Genomic DNA, 27,982 nt, shown 5'->3' on the forward strand with positions numbered 1-27,982 from the left:
TTAAAGCGATAAATAAAATAATTTAAATAACAACAATTAACATAAAATGACATAGCAACAAACTCATAATATAAAATAAATAACTTAACTTACATAACTTAAAAATAAAAAATAATAAAAATAATTTTCTGGTACTATCCTAAAGGACATGTGGTTTTACCCAGAGCCGAACTGCTCTGATACCACCTGTGGCGCCCCCAATCCCCCTTATAAAAATACACAGGGATCGAGACGCCAGGATGGTGACAACACGGTCACACATCCCAACGAAGTGCCTGTGTGTGTAAATGCAACAGTGTTCAAATAAAATAACGCAGCGGATAGTCAACTAAGTACCAGAATTTAATTACAATCAAACATCAGTAAAGATTTAAATAGAAGTTATACAGTCATCCATAAAATAATTTACAATAGTTTAAAAGCTACAACCGAGTGATCCCAGATCACTCCTCAGGCGGAGCCGTCTCCTCAGGCTCGCCCTCCTCCTCCTCATCAGCATCAAAATCTGCGACACCACAAAATGGTCTCGCAGGTAAGTATAACCCAAACAACGACGTAATACAAAATACATTAAATGCAACTAACATGCATGCACATGAAAACATGCATTTTTCCACAAAACATCATTTTTCCAAAAATGATAAATTTTCCAACACACACCAAAATCTCATTTTGGTCCGAATTATCCGTAAAACATTTTCCCAGAAAATGATTTACCCAAAAAATCAACTCGCACTATTTTCCCAGAAAATAGTGCATTAATACCAAATGCGCCATGCATTATTTCCATATGCACCATGGTCTCCCCTATGGACCATCCGCACGTCCTGGCTTCGCAGCGGTGCTCAGTTCCGCGCCCAGCGCGTACGTGGCCAAGCACTCACACTACGCAACGAGCGATGCCCAGTTCCGCGCCCAGCGCGTACGTGGCCAGACATCCTCTAGTCCCCGCCAGCAGAAGGACCACGGAGTCGGCACGAGACCATCTCGTCCGAACCCATTGTCGCCCGGCGACAATCCAGGGGACGTTACTCAGTATATTCCGCTCCCGAGTAACCAGAGGAGCTCCACCGAGTTAATGCCCCATCTCGGCTTGGGGTCGTGATACACACGCACCAAAAATATTAACACATAAAATCATAGCTTTTCAAAGCACATGAACATGAATGCAATACACGAAAACCCAGTTTTCTTTTACAAACATGATCATGCATGAAATAATGAAATGCACATGTACCAACACAATGTCCAAACCAACAGATACCAATCCAAACAAATCCAACCAAACAACTCCAATCACAAATCCATCCGACCCCCGAACTCCTCGGACTCAGTCCGGCATGCGAAAAACACAGTGAAATGGGTTAGTGCAAAAATACATTTAAATTACGAAAGTTCTTTGGAGAAATACTTACAGTGCAATATAATAATTTTCCGAGGATCGCGAAGTTGAAAAAAGCGACGTTTGAGCAACACCACAGTGTAAAATACACTGTAGCCGTGGGTCACAATTACCAACTTTCCAACGAGGACAAACGAAGACCCAAGATTGATAGAGTAGGGCCTAGGGAGGTTGGTGAAGCTAGTGGTGGTGGTGGTTTGCCGTGGGTGGCGGCGCAAGGGGCGGTTTTAGGCCAAAAAAGTGCAAATCGGAGATGGACTTGGTGGGGCTTCACCGGTGACGGATCGGAGCTGGGGTTGGGTCCAATGGGTTGCCAAGAGGCCGGGGATGAAGTGGTAGGAAGATGGTGGCCGGAGGTGGCGCGACGGCGGCGCAATGGAGGAAAATGTGCCGCGGCGTCGTGGGTTTCGTGGGCTTCGTGGAGGCTAACGGCGGCACGAACGGCGGTGATACTGGTGGGGTAGGACGGCCGGCGGCTGGGGAGTCAAATGGGCTGGGCGGTGACGACCACCGCTGGCGGACGGCGGCGCTGGGAGTGGACGAGGGAAACGGGCGGAGGAGAGGGGAGGAGAGAGAGAGATCGCGCGGGAGAGGAAAAGAATAAGGAGAAAAGAAAAAAAGAAAAAAAAGAGGAAAAGAAAAGGAGAGGAAAGAAAAAGAGGGGAAAAGAAATGAGGTCCAATCCTCATAACTTGGGTCACAAAAATGATCCAACGGAAACGATTTTAAAACCACAAGTTAAATAAAACAATTTAAACGTAATGGTAAAGTCAAATTGAAATAATTAAATCCCACGGTAATTAATTTAAATATTAAAAGCAATTTAAATGCATAATAATAAATAAATATTTGGAAAGCACAAAAAAATAATTTTCACCAAATAAAAATCATAGAAATAAACTCACTAAAATCCAACCAATTTTAAAATAAGAGAAATTATTTTAATTACATAAAAATAATTCCTTCAGTAAAAATACACTAAAATACGGGGTGTTACATATATTTTCCATTTTCAATCAAATTGGGTATCTTAAATACCATAAATCACAACATAATCACAATATAATCCAACAAATCATAACATAATCAAAATACAATCCCATAATAAAGTTTATAGATATACCTAGCTAAATCACAAACTTTTTCTCTTACAACCATCAACAAGCTCCAACAAATATTCCTTCAAAATAAACACAATAAATATTAGTTCAAAATAAACATAATAAATACAATAAATATTCCTTAAAAATAAATAAAATGAACAAACAAATGAACATAATAATAAATACAATAAACAAAAAAGTGAACACAACAAATACCTTCAACATACTAATTGGTCTCTCCATGCTCTCCCTCTTGGTCTCTCCGTGCTCCCTCTCCCTCCCTCCCTCTCTCTATCTCTATCGCGGTCTCAGTCTCTCTTTCTCCCTCTATCTCTCTCTCCCTCCATCTCTCTCGATCATTCACTCTCTCTTATAGCCACACTCTCTCTCTAACTTCTACTCACTCTCTCTCACTGACTCTCTCTCTCTCGGTCACTCCCTCTTGCCGAAATGAGGAATAAACACCATTCTCGATTTCTTAACGTTCAGGCATAATTTGTTTACCTTTATATATATGTCTACTCATGTTTTTTCTTTCTGTAGGATATGGCTCATCCTTTGACAACTAGGAAACGGGATAGGGAAGGAACCCATGACACTTCTCAGATAGGCTATAAAACTGTTATGGCCGAACGTGAAGTGTTAATCAATGAGCTCAACGAGCTGACTTGGGAGGACAAGAGTCTGAGGTCTGTCTTTATTTCTAGAGGCTGGACCAACATCTGCGCACTGAGGGGAAGGATATACCCCTCCATGGTCCACAAGTTCTACTTGGAAAAGTTGTCCATGCCTCAGGATGCAGCTACTCACACCGTAATTGTATGTAGTTTTTAGTTTGAGGTATCATCGGATGTCATCTTCGAGCTACTCGGGATCAGTCACATATTTGAGGCATCAACTATAGTGGATGCTTAGGTTGCGGACGCACCAGATGTAGGCACATATGCATCATCTACTGGCCTAGTCAAGTCTATGGCCAGAGATGTAGACCTGTCGGAGGGCAAGGGGAGTGATCAACCTCAGGATGACGATCGCGATGAGGATTTCTTCATTCTCATTGGGAGATACCGCACCCCATTCAATAAGGAGAACACGTTCTCCTAGACGTTGCTATTGCCATTTTTCCCAGCCAAACATAAGGAGAGGTAGGAAAGCGACTTCATTTTAATCTTCCCAGCCAAACTTTCACATAATTTGGAAAGTGATAAATGTTTCAGATGCAAGCGTAGAAGTTTTTGAAGATAAATGATGTGTAAGCTTGACTCTTGTTATTTTAAAGAAAATATTGAAAATCTTTAAATTATAATCTATTATAATGATAGAACTTCTATACAGTTCTCGACTCAACAAGCTCTTATAAACTTGAATAATTATGTAAGTATTATTTTAATAGTATTACCTTTTATTTATTAATGAGAATATCATAGATATTTAGAAGGATAAGAGAAAACTCTCTTCCTAATACCGTTGATGTAATTGTTTGAATCCTCGTGATTTACTTGTTGGAACTCAATATGATTACAACCTTAATTTGAATCGGCATATTATGTGGATTTTCACTAAGTTGAGAATTTTCAGCCAAGTTTGCTGAGAAAATCACTGGTGTTGGCATTATTGATTTTAAAAGAAAATGATTTTTTGAGAATTTTGATATATTTAGATAAAAAATAAAATTTTCAACTTAAATAGGAATTAATGATCTTAAATATGGTAGATGAAATAGATCATAAAGGAGGGTCGGGGTACAAATTTAAAGTTTTCCATAGCACCAGGACGACTCGATACAAATTGAGGCATAAGGAAAAAGTTTAAAATGAGGCATTTTATCTATTTTTATAATATGATGATATACTTCATGTTAAATATAATATATTTTTAATTTATTTAAAATCAATATTTACGACTCTATAGGATGCAAAATTATAATCAAATGTTCTATTCAAGATTCAAAATTATAATAAAATGTTCTATAACATTCTTGTGACATGTTTAGTTGATCAGATAAGATTTATTACATTAGGCATTGAAGAAAATATACATATCAATGCTTCAATCGGAGTATTAGTTTAATTATAAAAATATAATTAAACCATAAACATTAGAATATATGCCATGTTTTAGAAGATTTTTAAGATCAAATACAGTCTTTTTTACAAACCATACTTTTAAAAATTTTAGAAAATATTATTCATATTATATCACCTTATACCACATGTCTCTTCTCATTTATTATACTCTCAAGCAATATTAGCCAAACTCTTATGCAATATAAATGAAATAGCGACAAGAATGTGTGTATTTAATACCACACAAGGCTTTTTTAAATTTTAAGTTGCAAAGGCCTTATTTTTTTTTAGCAAAGTATAAAATAAACTGGCCCTTTATGGATTGTTTCTTCTAAAAGAATATTTAATAAATTTATGTGGACTTTGTTCAGTTGCAAAAAGGGGGCTTTAATTTGCATTTTGGGGGGCAATAGGCAGTCGCCTAAATTGCATTGCTTTGAGCCACCCCTACATATATAGCACAAGAGCTAGGCTATTCCTAAAAATGTTTATAGGGGCAAATTAATCTTAATCGAGAAAAAGAAATAAATCAAAAAAATGAAAAGGCATACCAAAATATATTATGCACTAATGACCTTATGATGAAATGTAATAGGTCCAAGGAAAAAAAAAACGACAAAGTATGAAACACAATCCATCTTGAGGGATAAAAGAAAATATATAAATGTTTGCAACTTTCTCAATCGCTAATTGAACGTCTTTTGGTCAAATTGGATAAAGTTACAACCACCGTTTCATTTTCCTATCAAAGATGCCGGGTCCATAAGTTGAAATATACATGTCTACAAGAAGGGGAAATTGCATCAACACAAAGAGGGTGACAGGAATACTAGCCAAAGATATGACAGGAATAACCATCCATGATTCTTCACCTAGCATAAGTAAAAGACCTGTAGAAAAGGCTATCATCATGGTTGCAATGGAGAAGAAAAGAGTGGAAAGGCCTATTATCATCTTTGTGGGCAAGGATTTAAAGAAGTCTTCTTCTGCATAACGTGATGTGAGGATTCCCATGAACATCAATACAGAAGATGCAGACGAAAATAGTGATAGGGAATCAGCTATTATAAAGAGCCTAAACAATTTTTTATTGAAGAATATTGGCAAGCCATTGTCATTGTTGCCTCCTGGAACGGTAAAGGCTGCGGCAAACATGATAGTTATAATCAGAGCGGCTACCACTGTGCAAGAAGTTGATGTATCCTTCATCCATGTCTCACCCTCTTTCATTAAGTCCTTGTGGTTTTTTGTAAACAACTCTCGTGGAGTCATATCATCATTATTTACAACTTCCTTGACCTTTGGATGGACAATACTCTCGACCTCCTACATATGAAACAGAAATTAAAGATAGTTTACCAAAATATTTATTGAAGTACATATCAATCAATGACAAGAACCAAGGACTTCATCAAGTAATTAATAAAGGAAACGTAAATATCAACTTTAATAGCTTCATTGGCAAACCTTTATTGTTTAGATTCAAATAAAATCCTGACGTTCTATGAAACATAGAGTGGAGGATATATTCATGTATGGAATGAAATAGGAAAAAATAAAGAAAATTAGTAATGATGATATCCCTACAAGTTTTTTTTATAACTCTTTTTTAAATTGAAGAAAGCTATGTAAAATCTGATATTAAATTAAAGAGTTTTTATTTTTTAATTAAATGACACTATCATATGGCTTAATTTAAAATAGATTATAAAATAGTTATATGAATATATTACTCTAATTGAATATATAGGACCTGAAGTACTTCACTTCATGCATTCACATTTTTAATAATTGATTGGTGCTTTTAATTTTCCACAAGCAAACTGAAAGCTAGAACGATAACCCAAACTGATCAAACCCATTGCAAAACCCGAGAAAATGAAAACGCAAAACAAAAGAAACACCTAATCCTACTTACCAAAAATATTTAGTGTATTTATGTGTGATGGAACTCCTAGATTTCTACAAATTTCCAACTCACAAAGACTAATCGTGGACTGATCACCCAATGAATTCAACCAAATGAGGAATTTCTAGATATAAATCTAAGAATTTCAATGAGATTCCTGATCATTTGGTTGAATGGATGCCTTATTACACCACAAGTTTGGTTGTTTTCTTTTCCTATATATATATATATATTTAGATATGTATATGTCTTCCTCACCACATTTCGCGTGTCAGTTGTGCTAAAATAGTCATAGCTTGCAGTAATGAAGAAGAGTATATTAGATAAATATATATAGAAAGTGAGAAAGATGACCTTAAACCATTGTAATTCTCTTTGCATTTGTAAAGCTGCACCTGGTATGCGATTAAGCATAATGGAAACTGGTGGCATCCCTGCCATATGTAATATATTGTTGCGGTAGTTATCTCTATCATATACCATGTTGTTCTTCACATCTAATCCATATATAAGACTAAAGATTTTGGCTTGGCGACATAGGACAGCATACGAGAATATATTTCTTGAATCGCCATCAAAGCTCCACAAAAGATCTGGATTTGCTTTCACTACATCGTGAACAAACTCAAAAACCCCTTCTTTAATTGAACGGAAAATGGCTCGATAAACGTTACCTTCAGCCCTTCCTTCCTCATCTGTAATTAAGATTTCTTTGCACATAAGCCGTAGAAGTTCGTGGGATTGCTCATGGACCAACTTCATTTCACATAAATGCTCCATATCTTTGTCAACAATCATTCACAATTGACAATTTAATCATATGAAATATTAATACATAGAAAAAGGGATAAAAAAAGGTTAAAGAAATGAGATAAATTTGGCAAATGAAACTTACATACGTACCCAAAAGTTTAATGAGTTTTGAAAATGGTCGGCGCAACAGGGCTTGAACTACAAAGTAGAGATGAAATTAATCATGTGAACACATTAGAAGATTGTTCAAATATATTATTCTAAAATACTATGAAATTTGCTCATATTCCCATCACGCAACGTAGGTAACAAACACATTTGTGAAACCTTATTTTGTAATCAAGTTTATTTGTGGTTTCATGCTTCCTCTTCTAGAGTACCGATCCCCTTCTTGTCAACCGATCTTGCAACTAGATAATTCATTTGTCCTATTTCATGGCCACATATCTTTCCGGCTAAGGAATGGGAAACCTTTATCTTGTTACATGAATCCAATTTTCGTTTCATCCAGGAGAAGCCATCTTTTTTTCAACAATGTCTCTTCAGAATCTCTTCAACATGTCCCATTGTCCGAATTTTAAGGAGCATGCGTCAATTTCAAACGTTATCATTTTTTGCAATCGTGCTACGAGAATCTTGGTTGCATTTATAGTATGGAAAATTCTATATATACATGATATTACCATCTCATTTTCATCTCACTAAGTATGATGTGACATATTTATCGCTATTAAATGATCATTTATTGTATGTTTCTTTATCATCTAATTAATGGTAATGAATGTGTCACATATCACTTAGTATAATTAAAATAGGATGAGTGTAGTGTATAGTACTACTCTTATAGTATTATTAAGCAGAAAAATTCTATACACCATACTATCATCCCACTGCGTATGATGTGGCACATTTATCACCATTAAATGATCATTTAGTGCATGTTTCTATATCATCTAATAGTGATGAATATGCCACATACCACTTAGTATAATCAAAATAGGATGAGAGTGTGGTATATAGCATTACTCAGGGGCCCCTGGAGCCAAAAGTCCAACTGTAGAATTGGTAGCCTAAGAAGTTGCCCCAACGAACTCATATTGCAAGATTCAAGAGAAGAACGATTTGCTAATACGGAGCAAAGATTAATGAAGATTTCCCAAGCCATATAAGCCTTGCAACGTCAAAATGCGAAAAATGAAGTGCAACTCAGAGGAGTGGAATTAGCTGGGTCAGGTGGACCACCCTCGACCAGCACATCCGTTCGTTATGGCGAAAGTTTTGGCGACAACTTGGGTGAAATGAGTAATGTCAAGTCGGGTAGACAATGCATGAGTACTTAAGATATGCTAGTTAACACCACAAAATCAGAGAAATTAACCTGTACGTGCAAAATATGATCCTTATTGCAAGTGAAAACCTAGCTTAACTACCTACGTACGTACCTGATGATTTGTTAGTTTTTTCTGCATCGCTTTGGCGTCCCTCGTCTTTTTGAATTATCAAATGAACTTCATTGGTAGTCGTACCATTTGCCGATTGAATGTGTATACCTTTCATGAGATATGAATGTCAATTCACAAAATTGCAGCATTAATTAAAAAAGAAACATGATAGAAGAAGCAGGATTTTAGAATTTTTTAGTGAACTTTAGAACTCGAAATACCATGATATCCTTGCAATATGTAATCCTAATTGTGAGAATAGTACTTAAATTCATGATCGATCATTGCTGTGCTCGTAATTATAATACTGGAACAATTTGATGAAAGAGGGGAAAAAAAAGAGTAAACAGAAAGAAGAGTGGGCGTATACTCACAAGAGGAGATCCATCGTTTCCAAAACACGAGACGATGTCCACTTGGGAATGCGTACTTCATAGAAGCCAATGCGTATAAAGGGCTGAAGCTCTCTTTGTCCGGAGCAAGAACCAAACGTGGATAGCGCCGGATTAGATCCAAAGCAATATCTGTACGTTGTGTTGTACCCGTGCGTGTACATAAAACATTAATTAAAAAAATAAATAAAACCCAGATAGAATTAATAATTGTAGGGGAGATGATATATATATATATAGTTTGACGAAGATCAAGTTGTTACGTTCATACCTAAAGCTCTGGTATATATAGCTTGGGTACAAAGTGTTGAACCGCTCCTGCCGTTTTCCGGAAATAGATCTTCTAGCGGAGTAAGAGAATAAAGATATCGAGCCATTTTTATATATCCATTTGAAAGAGCCAGAACAACTGGAAGCATTTGGCTCTCATTGCCTGATCTAGCTCTTCCCATGCTGACCAACTTTTTGTTCTTTCTAAGCATGCACTCAGCCATCTTGTACTGTCCACTATATGTTGTCTCCACTAGAGCTGTGTCACCGAAATTGTCTTGTAGTTCCAAGTCATCTTCCGACATTAGTTCCACCAACGCTTCCACTATATGGACATGTCCCGCCTCAACAGACACGTGAAGAGCAGTCTTGCCCAAAGTAGTAATTTTTGCGGTCTTTGAATTGGGTTGGAGCTTAAGGAATTCTTTTGCAGAATTCCAATCACCACTTTGCAAAGCCTTGTGTAGTGGCGCATACCCCATATAGTAGTCCGCGTTCCAAGTATTAAATAAGTTTTGCCTCCCTGCGCCAAGTAAATTTCCTTGTTTTCTTATAATAAAATGAAATGAAACGAAACAAAACCATTTATTCATTAATTCTAATCTACGTCTCTCCCCTAAATTCCTAATCACTTGGAAAAAGAACTATAAATAAGTCACAAAAATTGCTCGAATATCATATGAATTTTCAATCAACGATCAAACGTGCAATGAGTTGCTTGTCAGGACGTGTAGCAAATAAGCTCGCAACAAGACGGAGAATTATTAATTAATAACCTAGCAAATATATGAATTGTGTAATATTCTCATCCGGTCACAATGTGTTGTCATTAAAATCATTGATTTAAATTCTGACTTATTTAACTTGTAACAAAGGAAAAAATCGAGATTACATTGTATTTTGCACATATTCGATTCATATATAGTGAATTTTTCTTCTAGACTATGGATGCAGGCTTCAATGTCAAACCATGCACGTATTAGTCTCATTTTTTTTTACAACTTCATTCATTTTCTCTTATTAACAGTAGTTCAACACTGTCACCACCAATATTCGATCATCTGATTACCATTTCTTGTGAAAAGTACACACACCAACGATGGCAAACTACAGTAAAAGCAAGTACGATCAAATACACGACACACAATATATATAGTTCGGCAAATTGCCTACGTCCACAGAACTGTAGAAATCTTATTAACCACAGGAGATTACAATCACTCAATCTCAACTCACACTCTATAGGGATTTTTGCTCTCTTCCATAATATGCACTTATTTGACAATAGTTCTCTCTCAAAATATACTGAAAGTCATACAAAACAAGTCAAATATAACATATTTATAATAAATGGCGCTGAAAACCCTTGGCAAAAATTACGTTCTTTACTCGAGCGGCATGTTGAGCGCGCCTCGAGTGAACAACCAATGAACATTGGCTAGAGCAGGGTGTCGAGCGCAGCTCTAGTGAATACTAGGATTTGTGTCTCGCTCGAACGCACCTCGAGCGAACTCACAGGTTGAGCTTTGCTCAAGCCCACTGTCGAGCGCACCTTAAGCGAACTCACTATTTCTAGATTTTCTACTCATAGACCAATCTTCACATGCAACCTAACAATCTCCCACTTGGAGACTGGATCTCCACATGCCAGCCACTATTTCCATCCAAACTCTATCATCTCTGCAGCTCACAGATCCCGTCTTCAAACTAGAAGACGCACTGAAGTCGAGCCCGACTTCAGTCTCTTACGTACGTCGTCCCTTAATCAACACATCCATTGGGCAACTCACAACTCCCACTACACCATGAGTATCCGGTCTCGAACTGATCTTGGCAACCTCAGCCAACTTCCTAAGCTTACATGAGGAATGACAAAACTGACTCCATTTGGCTTCATATCATGTTTTGCCCGATCAAACCTACCTTTTTGCACTCTTGTATTTTCCTGCACATCACTGGACCTTGATGTTAAATACAAAGAGTTAGATCTTTTACCATGCGCTAAAATCAGCACACCCTTAGTGATATTCCAAACTCATTCAGAGAACGTTATTGCATAACCACTGTAATCAAGTTGTCAGACTGAGATCAAGTTTTTCTTCAAATCTGGAACATGTATGACTCGTTGTAAAGTGCACACAACCTTGTTTGGAAGTGAGATGCCCACATCACCCACTCCCACTACATCTAGTGCCTCTTCATTAGCCGCATACATCTTTCCAAAATCACCAGTAACATCATTCTACATGATCTGACGATGTGAGGTGCTATGGAACAAACCTTCTGAGTCCAACACCCAATCACTAATCGGACTGTGCACTGCAAGACTTAGGGCATCATGTATTTCTTTAGCCACTACATTCACCTCATCCTCAACACTTTCTTGATTCCTGCAGTTTCTCTTGATGTGGCCCAGCTTGCCACAACTCCAGCACGTGATCTGCTGCCCAGATCTCATCTTGCTCTTCTTCTTGCTCTTAGAGCTTGACCTGTCATGTCCACTGCCCTGATTGTCAACATTCAGAGCCGATCCTGAACTCGAGAACTCACCTGAGTCTCTTCTACGTACCTCTTCAGCAATAATCATGTAACATACGCTATCGTAGTTCAGTTTCATCTTGCCTGCTAAACTACTCAACCATCCTCATGGCCTCCCAATTATTTGGCAGTGATGCCAGTAGAATCAACCCTCTATTCTCATCATCAAACTCAATCTCTACAGAAGACAGTTGATTTGTGATCATATTGAATTCATTCAAGTATTGGGCCATAGACATACCTTCTGACATCCTCAAATTGTAGAATTTCTTCATCAGGTGCCCTTTGTTATTCATCGACGGCTTTTCATGCATACCTGACAAAGCCGTCATGCGATCCGTTATGGTTCTCTTCTTATTGACATTGTGTGCCATTGTTCTGGAGAAGGTCAGACGAACAATTCCAAGAACCTGTCGATCTAACAAGGTCCACTCAGTATCATCCTTGCTCTCTGGCTTCTTTCCTAATAATGGAAGGTGGAGCCTCTTCCCATAGAGATATTCCTTAATAATCAATGCCGTTGAACTTCTCGATCCCGGGTGCTTTCACTTTATCTCTAGCCATCGCTTTCTTTCAGACCTGACCTTGGCTCTTGATACCAGTTGTTGTAAAAAATACACACACACTAATGATGGCAAACTAAAGTAAAAGCAAGCACGATCAAACACACGATACACAATATACGTGATTTGGCAAATTTTCTATGTTCACAGAACTGCAGAAATCTTATTAACCAATGGAGATTACAATCACTCAATCTCAACTCACACTCTGTAGGGATTTTTGCTCTCTCACACAATATGCACTCATTTGACAATAGTTCTCTCTCAAAATATACTGAAAGTCGTACAAAACAAGTCAAATATAACATATTTATAGTAAACACCACTAGAAACCCTAATCTGGCAAACATTACGCTCTATGCTCGAGCGGCATGTCGAGCGCGCCTCGAACAAACAACCAATAAACATTGGCTGGAGCGGGGTGTCGAGCATGGCTTGACCGAATACTAGGGTTTGTGTCTCGCTCGAACCCACTGTCGAGTGAACCTCAAGCGAAGTGACGGATTGAGCTTCACTCAAGTCCACTGTCAAGCGCACCTGGAGTGAACTCATTGTTTCTTGATTTCTACTCACAGACCAGTCTCCACGTGCAACCCAACAATTGACTTTTGGGTTTGAAAGTCAACATCAATGGTTGACGTCTTCTGTGAGATTGAGTTGTTCCTCTTTGAAAAATGGTCGCATGACCCCAGAGAAATATAAAAAGAAATGAAGAGCCAAGTCCTTACATCAATCTCTTCATCTCTATCCCCTTTCGTTATTATTTCAATTTGCCCATGAACATACCATCTTTGTTTAGAAATTATAACTAATCCTAAACTCATGGGAAAGCTCACCCAAAGAACTCTATTGGTCCAAGGCCATTGGAATAACTCGCATGAGGCAGCAAGGGACATGGAGCAGCCCCTAATTTGTGCACACTACAAATCCATTGAGCATAGTGCTCGCATGCAAAGCTCATCTTTCTAGCATGCATGGTAAGCTCCTTGTTTACGTGAGCTCTCACATCTACCCTCATGGTGAGCTCCCCATTTCAAGGGAGCTCCTCCCATCTCCCAATGACAAGCCAACAAGAGAAGCGAGTGCACACTTGCACCCACCTAGAATATAGGCTGTTGAGACCAATACATATGCACATCTGAACGATAGTGCTATCCTGTTATGGCACAAAACATTCAAGTGTTCAACATTCACATGTTTTTCACAACTCTTATAACAAAGTATTAAATTGAATTCCTATTGATTACATATTGACATGCCTATTGCATACCTAATTTGTTAAATATTTTAACATCAAACATTAATATTAGGATCTTCGATCTGAACCACAATATCTAATACAATTATACAAGTTAGAAAACATACTTATCTCCATTGTATCTTGAAGGAGAGTTGATCTAACTACGAGAGAATGATTATCACCCTAACAACTTTTCAATTGAATTTCCCTTCATAGCTATGGCACATTTATGTTGTAAGGGAGAACTATTAACCATCTCAGTACTTAAATAGATTTCTTGGCCATCATGGAAGCCCTAGATGTGGTTTTATCCCATTATAACTCATTAAATAACCGATTTGATTTGGGCTAGTATAAACGTATTGAGATATGGGCATGTGGAACATCTAATTAGAATAAAGCTCTTATATTCTCTCACTTTGCCCATGCACCCATAAAACAATATTTTGCTTTAGCCAGAAAGAAGATTCTATTGGTTTATTACAAGAGAATAACCATACTATTCATGTTCAGTTTCAAAAGACATTCTTAGCCCAAAATACATAGTATGAATTCCATTATATCAATGTTAAATTAGCTAACAATGCGAGTCAAGGTGGTCATTTCTTATATAACCAATAAAATTATTTTCATGTACTACAACACTTGTAACTTCATTTATCATGATCTTTAATAGGGACTACTTAAGCTAATGACATAATGGCTTGGAAAGAAAAAAAAAAAAAACAGTTTTAATAGATATCCTCAAGTGTCCAAAAAAAGGTTTAATATATAGTATGGATGTGGCCAAACAACCAATTTTTTGCTGATTGGTGTCTTAAAATTCTGGGATTATAAATGAATCCGAGAAGATGAGTAACCTTGTGGTCACTACAAGAAATAAAGGCTATTGCGGCATTTATCGTTTGTTGGAAATAATATCACCGCAATAAGTCATTATTCTCGGTGATTTCTTAGTTGACGTAGCTTCCAAATCTCGTGTACTTAGTTTTACCTTTTGCAACGATTTTAATCACACTTGCGGAGTAAAAAAATTGGCGGGAAAGGATTCTAGCTTTTGCAACGCTTTTAACCACAATTGCAGCATAAAAAATCACCATTAAAGGTGAAAACCTTGTGGCGACGAAAAATTTCACTGCAATTTCCTGTTTAATGTAAAGGGTGGGAAAACGCAAGAAAATCATATTTCGCCCCATCACCCGTTAACATTTCTCCCGTGCACTCCCAAATCCCAATTTCACCTTCTTCCCTAACTTCTTCTTCTCCATTTCACTCTACCTACACATTAAGCAAAACCCACTCATAATTCCGTTGCTACACAACTATCCCTTCCATCGAAATCCACCACTAACAGTGGAGCTACTCCACCCCAGTAGATTTTCACGTAAGCAAAATCCACTCATCATCGTCTTCACTCACATTAGCTGAGGCTGTACCAGTTCAAAAATCTAAAATTTTTTAGACACCCTAAGCGGTCGTTCGTCATCATCGTCGGCCCTTTTTCCTGTAGTAGTGGGTTATCCAACTCATTTCCATCCCGTCGTCTCCTCCACTCGGTTGGAGTCGATTTCCCAAGGTAAAATACTTTTTTTTTTTAACTATATGTTCTTAATGAAACCGTTTAGGTCAAGTAGAAATAGGGGTGTTTTGCATTTATAATTTGTTCATAAATTGCCTATGTGTTTGTGTATGCCTAATGTAACTATGGAATTCTGATACTTTATATTAAAATCAATACAAACAATCCAATGTTAGTATTGCAGACCAACAATACACGCACAACACAACAATCACAGACTCTCATAAATTGCCTATGTGTTTGTGTATGGATAATGTAACTTTGAAATTCTTATACTTTATTTTAAAATCAATACAAACAATCCTATGTTAGTATTGCATACCAACACCACACGCACAACACAACAATCACAGACTCTAGAATAAGCAGTGCAGAGAACATAGTGTTTGTTATTCTCTGTTGTGCCTGTAACCAACAATATTCTTTTCGATTCTTTTGTAATAGTCTAGATATATACTTTGATTCTATAATGAAATGTATGGAAGAATCCTTGTCCAATTCCATTATCTTCACACAACTCTATATGGTAATGCTTTGTGTTTTTTTTTTTTTTTTGGTAAAAAGAAGAAGAAGATTGGTCCTATAAGTTCACTTTCATAGGTTGACGCATTATAACCCAAAATGCAAGCTGAGGCTCTCAGCCTCTCTACACAACTCAGCCTCTCTGTACATGCATTATTTTCCTCTATGAAACTAATGTGCATGTTCCTCTGTTTGAGGTTTAATGTTGTGTATTTGCCTCTTGTGATTGAGCTGCTCAATTAGGTGTGGGTATTAGATAGTTTTAATTCACCAAATATTGCTTGTTTTTGCTGAATCAAAAGTGTAACACCCCGTATTTTAGTGTATTTTTACTGAAGGAATTATTTTTATGTAATTAAAATAATTTCACTTATTTTAAATTGGTTGGATTTTTAGTGAGTTTATTTCTATGATTTTTATTTGGTGAAAATTATTTTTATATGCTTTCTTAATATTTATTTATTATTATGCATTTAAATTGCTTTTAATATTTAAATTAATTACCGTGGGATTTAATTATTTCAATTTGACTTTACCATTACGTTTAAATTATTTTATTTAACTTGTGGTTTTAAAATCGTTTCCGTTGGATCATTTTTGTGACCCAAGTTATGAGGATTGGACCTCATTTCTTTTTCCCTCTTTTTCTTTCCTCTCCTTTTCTTTTCCTCTTTTTTTCTTTTTCTCCTTATTTTTTTCCTCTCCCGCGCGATCTCTCTCTCTCCTCTCCTCTCCTCCGCCCGTTTCCCTCGTCCACTCCCAGCGCCGCCGTCCGCCGGCGGTGGTCGACACCGCCCAGCCCATTAGATTCCCCAGCCGCCGGCCGTCCTACCCCACCAATATCACCGCCGTTCGTGCCGCCGTTAGCCTCCACGAAGCCCACGAAACCCACGACGCCGCGGCACATTTTCCTCCATTGCGCCGCCGTCGCGCCACCTCCGGCCACCATCTTCCTACCACTTCATCCCCGGCCTCTTGGCAACCCATTGGACCCAACCCCAGCTCCGATCCGTCACCGGTGAAGCCCCACCAAGTCCATCTCCGATTTGCACTTTTTTGGCCTAAAACCACCCCTTGCGCCGCCACCCACGGCAAACCACCACCACCACTAGCTTCACCGACCTCCCTAGGCCCTACCCTATCAATCTTGGGTCTTCGTTTGTCCTCGTTGAAAAGTTGGTAATTGTGACCCACGGCCACAGTGTATTTTACACTGTGGTGTTGCTCAAACGTCGCTTTTTTCAACATCGTGATCCTCGAAAAATTATTATATTGCACTGTAAGTATTTCTCCAAAGAACTTTCGTAATTTAAATGTATTTTTGCACTAACCCATTTCACTGTGTTTTTGGCATGCCGGACTGAGTCCGAGGAGTTCGGGGGTCGGATGGATTTGTGATTGGAATTGTTTGGTTGGATTTGATTGGATTGGTATCTGTTGGTTTGGACTTTGTGTTGGTACATGTGCATTTCATTATTTCATGCATGATCATGTTTGTAAAAGAAAACTGGGTTTTCGTGTATTGCATTCATGTTCATGTGCTTTGAAAAGCTATGATTTTATGTGTTAATATTTTTGGTGCGTGTGTATCACGACCCCAAGCCGAGATGGGGCATTAACTCGGTGGAGCTCCTCTGGTTACTCGGGAGCGGAATATACTGAGTAACGTCCCCTGGATTGTCGCCGGGCGACAATGGGTTCGGACGAGATGGTCTCGTGCCGACTCCGTGGTCCTTCTGAGCACCGCTGCGAAGCCAGGACGTGCGGATGGTCTATAGGAGAGACCATGGTGCATATGGAAATAATGCATGGTGCATTTGGTATTAATGCACTATTTTCTGGGAAAATAGTGCGAGTTGATTTTTGGGTAAATCATTTTCTGGGAAAATGTTTTACGGATAATTTGGATCAAAATGAGATTTTGGTGTGTGTTGGAAATTTATCATTTTCGGAAAAATGATGTTTTGTGGAAAAATGCATGTTTTCATGTGCATGCATGTTAGTTGCATTTAATGCATTTTGTATTACGTTGTTGTTTGGGTTATACTTACCTGCGAGACCATTTTGTGGTGTCGCAGATTTTGATGCTGATGAGGAGGAGGAGGGCGAGCCTGAGGAGACGGCTCCGCCTGAGGAGTGATCTGGGATCACTCGTTTGTAGCTTTTAAACTATTGTAAATTATTTTATGGATGACTGTATAACTGCTATTTAAATCTTTACTGATGTTTGATTGTAATTAAATTCTGGTACTTAGTTGACTATCCGCTGCGTTATTTTATTTGAACACTGTTGCATGTACACACACTGGCACTTCGTTGGGATGCGTGACCGTGTTGTCACCATCCTGGCGTCTCGATCCCTGTGTATTTATATAAGGGGGATTGGGGGCGCCACAGGTGGTATCAGAGCAGTTCGGCTCTGGGTAAAACCACATGTCCTTTAGGATAGTACCAGAAAATTATTTTTATTATTATAAAAAAAAAAATTTTTAATAGTTATGTAAGTTAAGTTATTTATTTTACATTATGAGTTGTTGCTATGTCATTTTATGTTAATTGTTATTATTTAAATTATTTTATTTATCGCTTTAATTATTGTTTATTTTTGGTTGAATATAAATTATCTGGATTTAAGCGGGGTTGGAGAATGTTCTATGACAGGATTATGGTGAGGCCAAGAAGGCAAGCTGAGGTGCCTGAAGATGAGTTACCTAGAGGTGATGGAAATTATGCTATGGCAAGAGCATTAAATAGAATGACAGAATTTCTTCAACAGAATTTCCGACCGCCGCAGGGAGATTCAAGTAGAGGAGCCCAAGTGGGGTGTCCCTATGAGCGCTTCCTAACGCATAGGACCCCTGCCTTCATTGGGGAGGAGGACCCAATGCGAGCTAGGAGGTGGATTCAAGATTTGGAAAGAACATTTGAAGTTTGTGGATGCATGGAGGCTCAGATGGTATTATATGGAAGTTATATGCTGCAAGGTGAAGCGGCAAATTGGTGGGAGACCAAGCGGACATTATTAGAAATGGAGTTGGGTTCCTTGGCTGCTGTGTCTTGGCAGCGTTTCAAGAAAGAGTTCGATGACCGGTTCTTTCCTGCTTCAGTGAGAAGGCAAAAGGCTCGGGAGTTCAATAATTTGGTCCAAGGTGGCATGACTGTGGAGCAATATGCAAGAAAGTTTATGGAGCTTGGACGGTTCGCTCCTCACCTCATTACTACGGAGGAGTTGCGGGTCGAGCGCTTCCTGGAGGGTTTGCGCCATGAGGTACGTAAACAAGTGGCCTGCCTTCGGATTAAGGACTTTCAAGAGTTAGTGGATTTAGCCAGCATTGCAGAGCGGGAAAACAGTTTGGAGCAGGTTCCCCTCCGGGTCAGAAAAGGCGGAGTTACCTTGGCGAAGGGAGTAGTTCTGGGTCGCCTCATAAGTTCGTACAAAGGACTAGTGCCCGTCCGCAGACGACCACCGGTGTTCGTGCTGGAGGTCGAGCTCCAGTTTGTAACAGGTGCAATAGAGCCCATGAGGGTGAGTGTGGCCAGAGAGGAATTCAGTGTTTTAGATGTGGCCAGCCGGGTCACTTTGCTCGGGAGTGTCCTGGTCAAGTTCAAGGAGGGCAAGAAGCGCGAGGAGCGCGAGGAGGTCGACGAGGTAGAAGGGGCAACCAGAGACAGTTGGTACAAGCTCGGGTTTATGCAGTGACCCCTGGTGATGTGGATTACGGAGCTCCAGAGACCCACGATGCTGGGGTTATTACTGGTATGCATTTAATCATTTTAATTTGATTTAATATTTGTTATGGTTGGATTATTTGGGATTGTCTGGTGGATGTGTTTGCTTCAGGTAGAGTTCGCCTATATGATTTCTATGCATGTACTTTGTTTGATTCTGGGGCGTCTCGATCTTTTGTGTCTGCCACTTTTGCACGGATGTGTAATCTGGTCACGGAGCCTTTATCGCAAACTCTAGTAGTGGCACTTCCAAATGGTGAGATGGTGTGGTGCTCTAAAGTTGCTTTGGGCTGTCCTTTGGATTTTGGAGGGAGGACGCTGGATGCAGATTTGATTGTATTCAAGTTGCTGGGATTTGATATAATTTTGGGAATGGACTAGCTATATCGATATTCAGCAAATATTGATTGTAGAAGCCGGGTAATTGGTTTTCAACTCTCGGATGATGATTATGTGGAATTCGCGGGAAGTAAGTTGAAGGCAAAACCAACAATTATATCAGCAATTCAAGCTAGGAGAGATATAGCTCGTGGAGCAGATGCTTTTTTGGTCCAAGTTGAGTCTACGTCATCTGAGAAGAAGTCGTTAGTAGATATTCCAGTTGTGGGCGAGTTTCCTGATGTGTTTGTAGATGATTTGCCCGGATTGCCTCCCGTTCGCGATATGGAATTTGTTATTGATTTGGAACCTGGTGCGGCTCCTGTGCATAAAGCACCTTATCGCATGGCACCGGCTGAATTAAAAGAGTTGAAGACTCAATTGCAAGAACTGGTCGACAAGGGATTTATTCAGCCTAGTACTTCACCGTGGGGAGCGCCCGTGTTGTTTGTCAAGAAGAAAGATGGTACTCTCCGAATGTGTATAGATTATCGGGAGCTTAACAAAGTGACTATTAAGAACAAGTATCCTCTACCAAGAATTGATGATTTGTTTGACCAACTTCAGGGAGCGGCTATCTTTTCAAAGATTGATTTGAGGTCAGGGTACTATCAGTTGAGAATAAGAGATAAGGACGTGCCCAAGACTGCTTTCAGGACGAGGTATGGGCATTATGAATTTAAGGTGATGTCTTTTGGGTTAGCTAATGCCCCTGCTGCTTTTATGGATTTAATGAATAGGGTGTTTTGGCCTTTCTTGGATTCTTTTGTGGTGGTGTTTCTCGACGACATTTTGATTTATTCTCGAGATTTGGAAGAGCATGCTTGTCACCTTCGCCTGGCACTTGGGAAATTAAGAGAACATCAATTGTACGCTAAGCTGAGCAAGTGTGAATTCTGGTTAGAAGAAGTTAAGTTTCTTGGACATGTGATTTCTCAAGAAGGGGTGGCTGTAGATCCTAGTAAAGTAGAAGCTGTTTTGTCGTGGCCTCGCCCTTCGACAGTTCGTGAGATACGAAGTTTCTTGGGACTTGCCGGTTACTATCGAAGATTTGTGGAAGGTTTTTCTCGGCTATCAGGACCTCTCACTGCCTTGACTAGGAAGAATACTGAGTTTGTATGGTCTGACAAATGTGAGAGAAGTTTTCAAGAGTTGAAGAGAAGATTGACAACGGCACCTATTTTGGCACTTCCGGAGCCACACAAGCCATTTGTGATTTTCAGTGATGCATCCAAATTCGGGTTGGGATGCGTTCTTATGCAAGAGGGATGGGTTGTTGCTTATGCATCTCGTCAGCTGAAGATTCATGAAAGGAATTATCCCACGCATGATTTGGAGTTGGCGGCAATAGTTTTTGCGCTTAAGATCTGGCGGCATTATCTGTATGGCGAAGCCTGTGAAGTTTATACTGATCACAAGAGTTTGAAGCATCTGTTTACTCAGAAGAATCTAAACATGAGGCAGAGACGGTGGTTAGAGCTAATTAGCGACTATCAGTGTGAAATCAAGTATCATCCAGGAAAGGCAAATTTAGTCGCTGATGCCTTGAGTAGGAAGTCACAACAAGTGGATGAAGCGGAATCTTCAGATGTGGACTCTCTCCTTTGTGGAATGAGGAGACTTCTTATCGAGAGTTCACAGCAAGAAGAATTATTATCTTCAGTCTTGGATGTCCGAGTAGTGGATTTTGATGAATTAAAGACTCTTCAAAGAAAGGACCCTAATCTGTTGGCTATCAGGAAAAGAGTCAGAAAGTCTAGAGGACCCTTGCATTACAGCTTGGATAAGGATGGCATTCTTAGGTTTCGGGATCGTAGAGTGATTCCCCGAGACTCTGAATTTAAAGAGTGAATTTTAGCAGAAGCTCATGCAGCTCCTTATTCGGTTCATCCAGGAAGCACAAAGATGTATAGGGATTTAAAGAAGAATTTCTGGTGGGAAGGAATGAAGTCGGACATCGCCCTGTTTATTGAGAAATGTGACACATGCCGACAGGTGAAGGCTGAACATCAGAGACCTGCTGGTAGACTCCAACCTCTCCCTATTCCGGAATGGAAGTGGGATGATATTTCTATAGATTTTGTGGTAGGGTTGCCGAGGACTCCTAGTGGGAAGAACTCCATTTGGGTGATTGTGGATCGGTTGACCAAGAGTGCCCATTTCTTGCCTGTTAATAATACTGACTCGTTGGGTAAGTTGACTCGATTATATGTCAAGGAGATAGTGCGTTTGCATGGAATACCTAAGAGTATTGTGTCAGATCGGGACCCGCGATTCACGTCCCATTTCTGGAAGAGTTTGCAGGCGGCATTAGGCACTAAATTGAAGTTTAGTTCGGCGTATCACCCCCAAACAGACGGCCAATCAGAGCGTACTATTCAGACTCTGGAGGATATGTTGCGGTCTTGTGTCATGTAATTCCAGGGAAGTTGGGAGAATCACTTACCACTTATTGAGTTCTCTTATAATAACAGTTTTCATTCTTCCATCCAGATGGCCCCGTATGAAGCCTTATATGGACGGAAGTGCAGATCGCCTTTATGTTGGGACGAAGTTGGCGAGAACAAATTGCTTGGGCCTGAGTTAATTCAAGAAATGAAGGATCAAGTTCAGTTTATCAGGAAGACGATGACTGAAGCGCAAAGTCGCCAGAAAAGTTACGCAGATACAAGAAGAAGAGACTTATCCTTTGAAGAAGGAGATTGGGTTTATCTTAAAGTCTCTCCTATGAAAGGCGTTAAGCGCTTTGGTAAGAAAGGAAAGCTTAGTCCAAGATACATTGGCCCTTTTCAGATCGTAGAGAAGGTTGGGCTTGTTGCTTATAGAGTTGCCTTGCCAGATTATTTTGGAGATGTTCATGACGTGTTTCATGTGTCCTCATTGAAGAGGAGTTTTGGACAGCAAGAGCCACGTTTTGTGGATCCCGAACGCATTCAACTGCGGCCCAACCTTACTTATGAAGTTGCCCCGACCCAGATCGTAGATTGGAAAGAGCAAGAGTTAAGGTCCAAGGTGATACCTATGGTGAAAGTGGCATGGGGTGATCCGTTGGCTCAAGATTTCTCTTGGGAGAGAGAGGCCGACATGAGGGAGCAATATTCATACTTGTTTCATTGATTTTGACGGTATGTTCTAAGTATTCTCTTGGTTGAATCTTGATCTTGTCTTGGTGCAATATTTGACCTTGCCAATTTCGTGGACGAAATTTTTTTAAGGGGGGAGGATGTAACACCCCGTATTTTAGTGTATTTTTACTGAAGGAATTATTTTTATGTAATTAAAATAATTTCTCTTATTTTAAATTGGTTGGATTTTTAGTGAGTTTATTTCTATGATTTTTATTTGGTGAAAATTATTTTTATATGCTTTCTTAATATTTATTTATTATTATGCATTTAAATTGCTTTTAATATTTAAATTAATTACCGTGGGATTTAATTATTTCAATTTGACTTTACCATTACGTTTAAATTATTTTATTTAACTTGTGGTTTTAAAATCGTTTCCGTTGGATCATTTTTGTGACCCAAGTTATGAGGATTGGATCTCATTTCTTTTTCCCTATTTTTCTTTCCTCTCCTTTTCTTTTCCTCTTTTTTTCTTTTTCTCCTTATTTTTTTCCTCTCCCGCGCGATCTCTCTCTCTCCTCTCCTCTCCTCCGCCCGTTTCCCTCGTCCACTCCCAGCGCCGCCGTCCGCCGGCGGTGGTCGACACCGCCCAGCCCATTAGATTCCCCAGCCGCCGGCCGTCCTACCCCACCAATATCACCGCCGTTCGTGCCGCCGTTAGCCTCCACGAAGCCCACGAAACCCACGACGCCGCGGCACATTTTCCTCCATTGCGCCGCCGTCGCGTCACCTCCGGCCACCATCTTCCTACCACTTCATCCCCGGCCTCTTGGCAACCCATTGGACCCAACCCCAGCTCCGATCCGTCACCGGTGAAGCCCCACCAAGTCCATCTCCGATTTGCACTTTTTTGGCCTAAAACCACCCCTTGCGCCGCCACCCACGGCAAACCACCACCACCACTAGCTTCACCGACCTCCCTAGGCCCTACCCTATCAATCTTGGGTCTTCGTTTGTCCTCGTTGAAAAGTTGGTAATTGTGACCCACGGCCACAGTGTATTTTACACTGTGGTGTTGCTCAAACGTCGCCTTTTTCAACTTCGTGATCCTCGGAAAATTATTATATTGCACTGTAAGTATTTCTCCAAAGAACTTTCGTAATTTAAATGTATTTTTGCACTAACCCATTTCACTGTGTTTTTGGCATGCCGGACTGAGTCCGAGGAGTTCGGGGGTCGGATGGATTTGTGATTGGAGTTGTTTGGTTGGATTTGATTGGATTGGTATCTGTTGGTTTGGACTTTGTGTTGGTACATGTGCATTTCATTATTTCATGCATGATCATGTTTGTAAAAGAAAACTGGGTTTTCGTGTATTGCATTCATGTTCATGTGCTTTGAAAAGCTATGATTTTATGTGTTAATATTTTTGGTGCGTGTGTATCACGACCCCAAGCTGAGATGGGGCATTAACTCGGTGGAGCTCCTCTGGTTACTCGGGAGCGGAATATACTGAGTAACGTCCCCTGGATTGTCGCCGGGCGACAATGGGTTCGGACGAGATGGTCTCGTGCCGACTCCGTGGTCCTTCTGCTGGCGGGGACTAGAGGATGTCTGGCCACGTACGCGCTGGGCGCGGAACTGGACATCGCTCGTTGCGTAGTGTGGGTGCTTGGCCATGTACGCGCTGGGCGTGGAACTGAGCACCGCTGCGAAGCCAGGACGTGCGGATGGTCCATAGGGGATTTGGATCAAAATGAGATTTTGGTGTGTGTTGGAAATTTATCATTTTCGGAAAAATGATGTTTTGTGGAAAAATGCATGTTTTCATGTGCATGCATGTTAGTTGCATTTAATGCATTTTGTATTACGTTGTTGTTTGGGTTATACTTACCTGCGAGACCATTTTGTGGTGTCGCAGATTTTGATGCTGATGAGAAGGAGGAGGGCGAGCCTGAGGAGACGGCTCCGCCTGAGGAGTGATCTGGGATCACTCGTTTGTAGCTTTTAAACTATTGTAAATTATTTTATGGATGACTGTATAACTGCTATTTAAATCTTTACTGATGTTTGATTGTAATTAAATTCTGGTACTTAGTTGACTATCCGCTGCGTTATTTTATTTGAACACTGTTGCATGTACACACACTGGCACTTCGTTGGGATGCGTGACCGTGTTGTCACCATCCTGGCGTCTCGATCCCTGTGTATTTATATAAGGGGGATTGGGGGCGCCACAAAAAGCATTTTCTTGTAGAATTTATGGCCTTGTTTTTTATCGGTAGGAATCCAATGATAACATAGTTTTGAAACAATACAGCGTTAATGTGGAATATAATAATTGCAGGGCCTAATTAAACGCCCTGTATTTAGGTGGTCCTCCAATTGTTGTACTGATCTGGATTATAAATAAGATTCTAGAATATTATGAGGACATGATCAATAGGTGGACAACTTTGTATGGTGAGTTCAAATCTTGGTCCTGCCTGTGGTAGTACTACTAGTGTCATGTCTGGTTTCTAAAAGCAAATGCATATATGGATCATCCATCCTCCTAATTAAGGCAATCCTAATTATCATGATATTTTTAAACCAACGATGTGCGAAGTTGCGGATGAACTCCACCCACCAATGTTTCATGGCAATTTTAGCTGCTCCCATTTGTATTATGGATGTTTATACTTTATGCTTGTAAGAGACATTAGCTGCTTCCATTTGTAGTACTTAATTGCCTTCCATTCATGTAGTATATGCCAGTGTATAGTAACCTTAAAGGGGCTAATATACTGATGTATTGGATGGATGATTGAATTTATATATATGTTAATCACAAGTATTGGATTTATCGTAATATTTGGTTTATCATACGATGTATAGTAGTACTATTTGGTAATATTCTAAGTGAGTTGGAGCAGGAAATTAGGTACCCCAAAAAATGGCGCATTTTGAATATTGGATTGGTTCCAGGAATAATTGGTCACTTGCGGCGATTTCTAGTTCGCTTGGAATAAGCTTTGGTAACTAGAAAATTCTTTTGCAGCGAATATAGTTGGACGCGAAAAAGCTAATATGATGTATGTCATTTTTTGCGGCGAACAAAAATCGCTACTGAAATTCTATTGCAGCGAATATATTTTGCTGCAAAAGAATGAACTAAGGGATCATATTAGTTGTGGCGAATTATACCGCCGGGACAAATATTTTATACGACGATTTATGTGCACGATGGAAAGAATAAGAATATATTTGCGGCGATATTTTGTATATTAGCGATGAAAGTTGTTTTTTGCAGTGAACACAAATCGCTATTAATACTCTATTGCAGCGAAAAGATTTCACCGCATATGAATGAACAAATGGGATAGAATTATTATTGGTGATTTTAATTGCCAAAAAAAGATTATATACGACGATTTTAGAACACACTGGAAATAATATGAACAAATTTGCGGCGATATGTCGTGTATTAGCGACGATACTAAACGCTGCAAATACTTTTTCTCAGAGATTTAAACCTGAAATCCGAATGTTATTTGCGGCGTATTTTTACAATATTAGTAGCAAAAAAATTCGCTGCAAATAATTCATTTTCCCGATGATTTTTGGGTTTTGCTGGTTGAACTTTTAAGTGAGCAGACTTTTGCGATGAACGTTCAATGCAGTAGAATTCGCTGGAAAAAACTATTTGCAGCGAATTTAGGGGTTATTTGTGGCAATTTTGGGCACCGGGAAAGGCTCTGTTTCCTGTAGTAGATGGAGTAGTACCTTTGGGTACGTTGTGCTTAGGCCACTATAAACTTGAGGCACCCAGTGGACTAAATTAGATTGGGTTGCATATGGGCCCATGTATTTCGATCCTTTTTTTACTTATGGTTTGGATTATAAAATTGTGTTATTTAAGTTGGTCAAATGTTGGTATGGTTTAATTTTGTTATTTAAGTTGTAATTCTACTACTTTTTTGTTACGTGGTTTAGATAATACATTGTAAAAATCAAGTAAGCAGTGCTCCTATGCACTTTGCCCAAAAATTAGTTAAGGTAAGCTTTTAGAAAACTTGCATGCTTTTGTTATGAAAACGAGCTTGGTTATTCTCTACAGTATGCTAAGCATCTAAACAATGGACTATGACTTCTAAAATCTTTAGGAGATAATATTAAATTATCTGTTTTAATGTATAGTTCTATTACTGTATATGAAAACCATATAACATGTTATTTTGTTTTTGCATTTTTTCTGACCTTACCATGGGTATAAACTGTGGTCTCTACTATTATGTTAGTACCAACATATCTATTTCTAAGTGCACCTACTTTAGAGACAAAGTAGTTTTTTGTATTGGTCTTTCTAAAAGGGAAAGATTTTACTCAAAGGAACCTCCACGAGCCAATCTTTGAGGACATCCTCAAGCATGTCTTAGAGGCTTCTAGCCAATCTCGATGGTCCCCTCGAGTATATCACATTCACCTATAGTAATCCTACATGCCCCCAAGGCTTATGCTTCTATTTTATTACTAAAATTGTTTTTGAAATAGATTATATGTGTGTGTGTGAGTCAACTATTGCAAAATTCATGTATGAGATTTTGTATTTTATATCTTGACCTTGTTTAGAATCGAGTAAATAGCAAAGAAAATTTCTCTATGCTTTTAGCTCCGTTAATAGTAACAAGAAAATTGCTCCTAAAAGGTAATCACAAAATCTTGCTTTCATAATATAATTTAATCAAATTTGCCATAACTTTGCACAAACAACAACAAACGATAAAAAGAAAAAGAAGAAAACATCTGGTTCAATGGGCATGTCATCTTTTTGTCTTCCATGTCCCTAGTTGTAATCTTATGTTTTTTTTTGTTCAATTATTTTAATATTGCTTGAGAGAGAGAGAGAGAGAGAGAGAGAGAGAGAGAGAGACCTGGGTTGTTTGAGGAGCTTCCTGGTTCAACCTTTTGATCAGGTGCAATCATTGATCCATCCTCGTGAACATTACTGGATGGGGAACTCAATGAGTTTCCCTGCTCAGCCAGTGG

The 27,982-nt window shown here is 39.2% G+C and overlaps 1 protein-coding gene across 3 annotated transcripts; it reads right to left on the minus strand.

Moving 5' to 3' along the window:
- Positions 1 to 5,253: 5,253 nt before the first annotated feature.
- Positions 5,254 to 27,971, minus strand: LOC121252484 (ankyrin repeat-containing protein ITN1-like). Of its 3 annotated transcripts, none has more exons than XM_041152198.1 (7): positions 27,868 to 27,971; positions 9,339 to 9,860; positions 9,050 to 9,199; positions 8,676 to 8,783; positions 7,384 to 7,431; positions 6,835 to 7,262; positions 5,254 to 5,897 (listed from the first exon to the last, which is right to left on the minus strand). In XM_041152198.1, the coding sequence occupies exons 1-7, from the start codon at positions 27,917 to 27,919 to the stop codon at positions 5,292 to 5,294; spliced, it is 1,914 nt and encodes a 637-aa protein (XP_041008132.1). In that variant the 5' UTR covers positions 27,920 to 27,971; the 3' UTR covers positions 5,254 to 5,291. The 3 variants fall into 3 exon arrangements, with proteins under 3 accessions (XP_041008132.1, XP_041008199.1, XP_041008274.1); XM_041152265.1 differs by having other exon boundaries at positions 27,889 to 27,936; XM_041152340.1 differs by lacking the exon at positions 7,384 to 7,431 and having other exon boundaries at positions 6,835 to 6,914.
- Between the last annotated feature and the right edge of the window lie 11 nt (positions 27,972 to 27,982).

The sequence above is a fragment of the Juglans microcarpa x Juglans regia genome, chromosome 1D (genome assembly GCF_004785595.1).
Source record: "Juglans microcarpa x Juglans regia isolate MS1-56 chromosome 1D, Jm3101_v1.0, whole genome shotgun sequence".
NCBI classification, from domain to species: domain Eukaryota; kingdom Viridiplantae; phylum Streptophyta; class Magnoliopsida; order Fagales; family Juglandaceae; genus Juglans; species Juglans microcarpa x Juglans regia.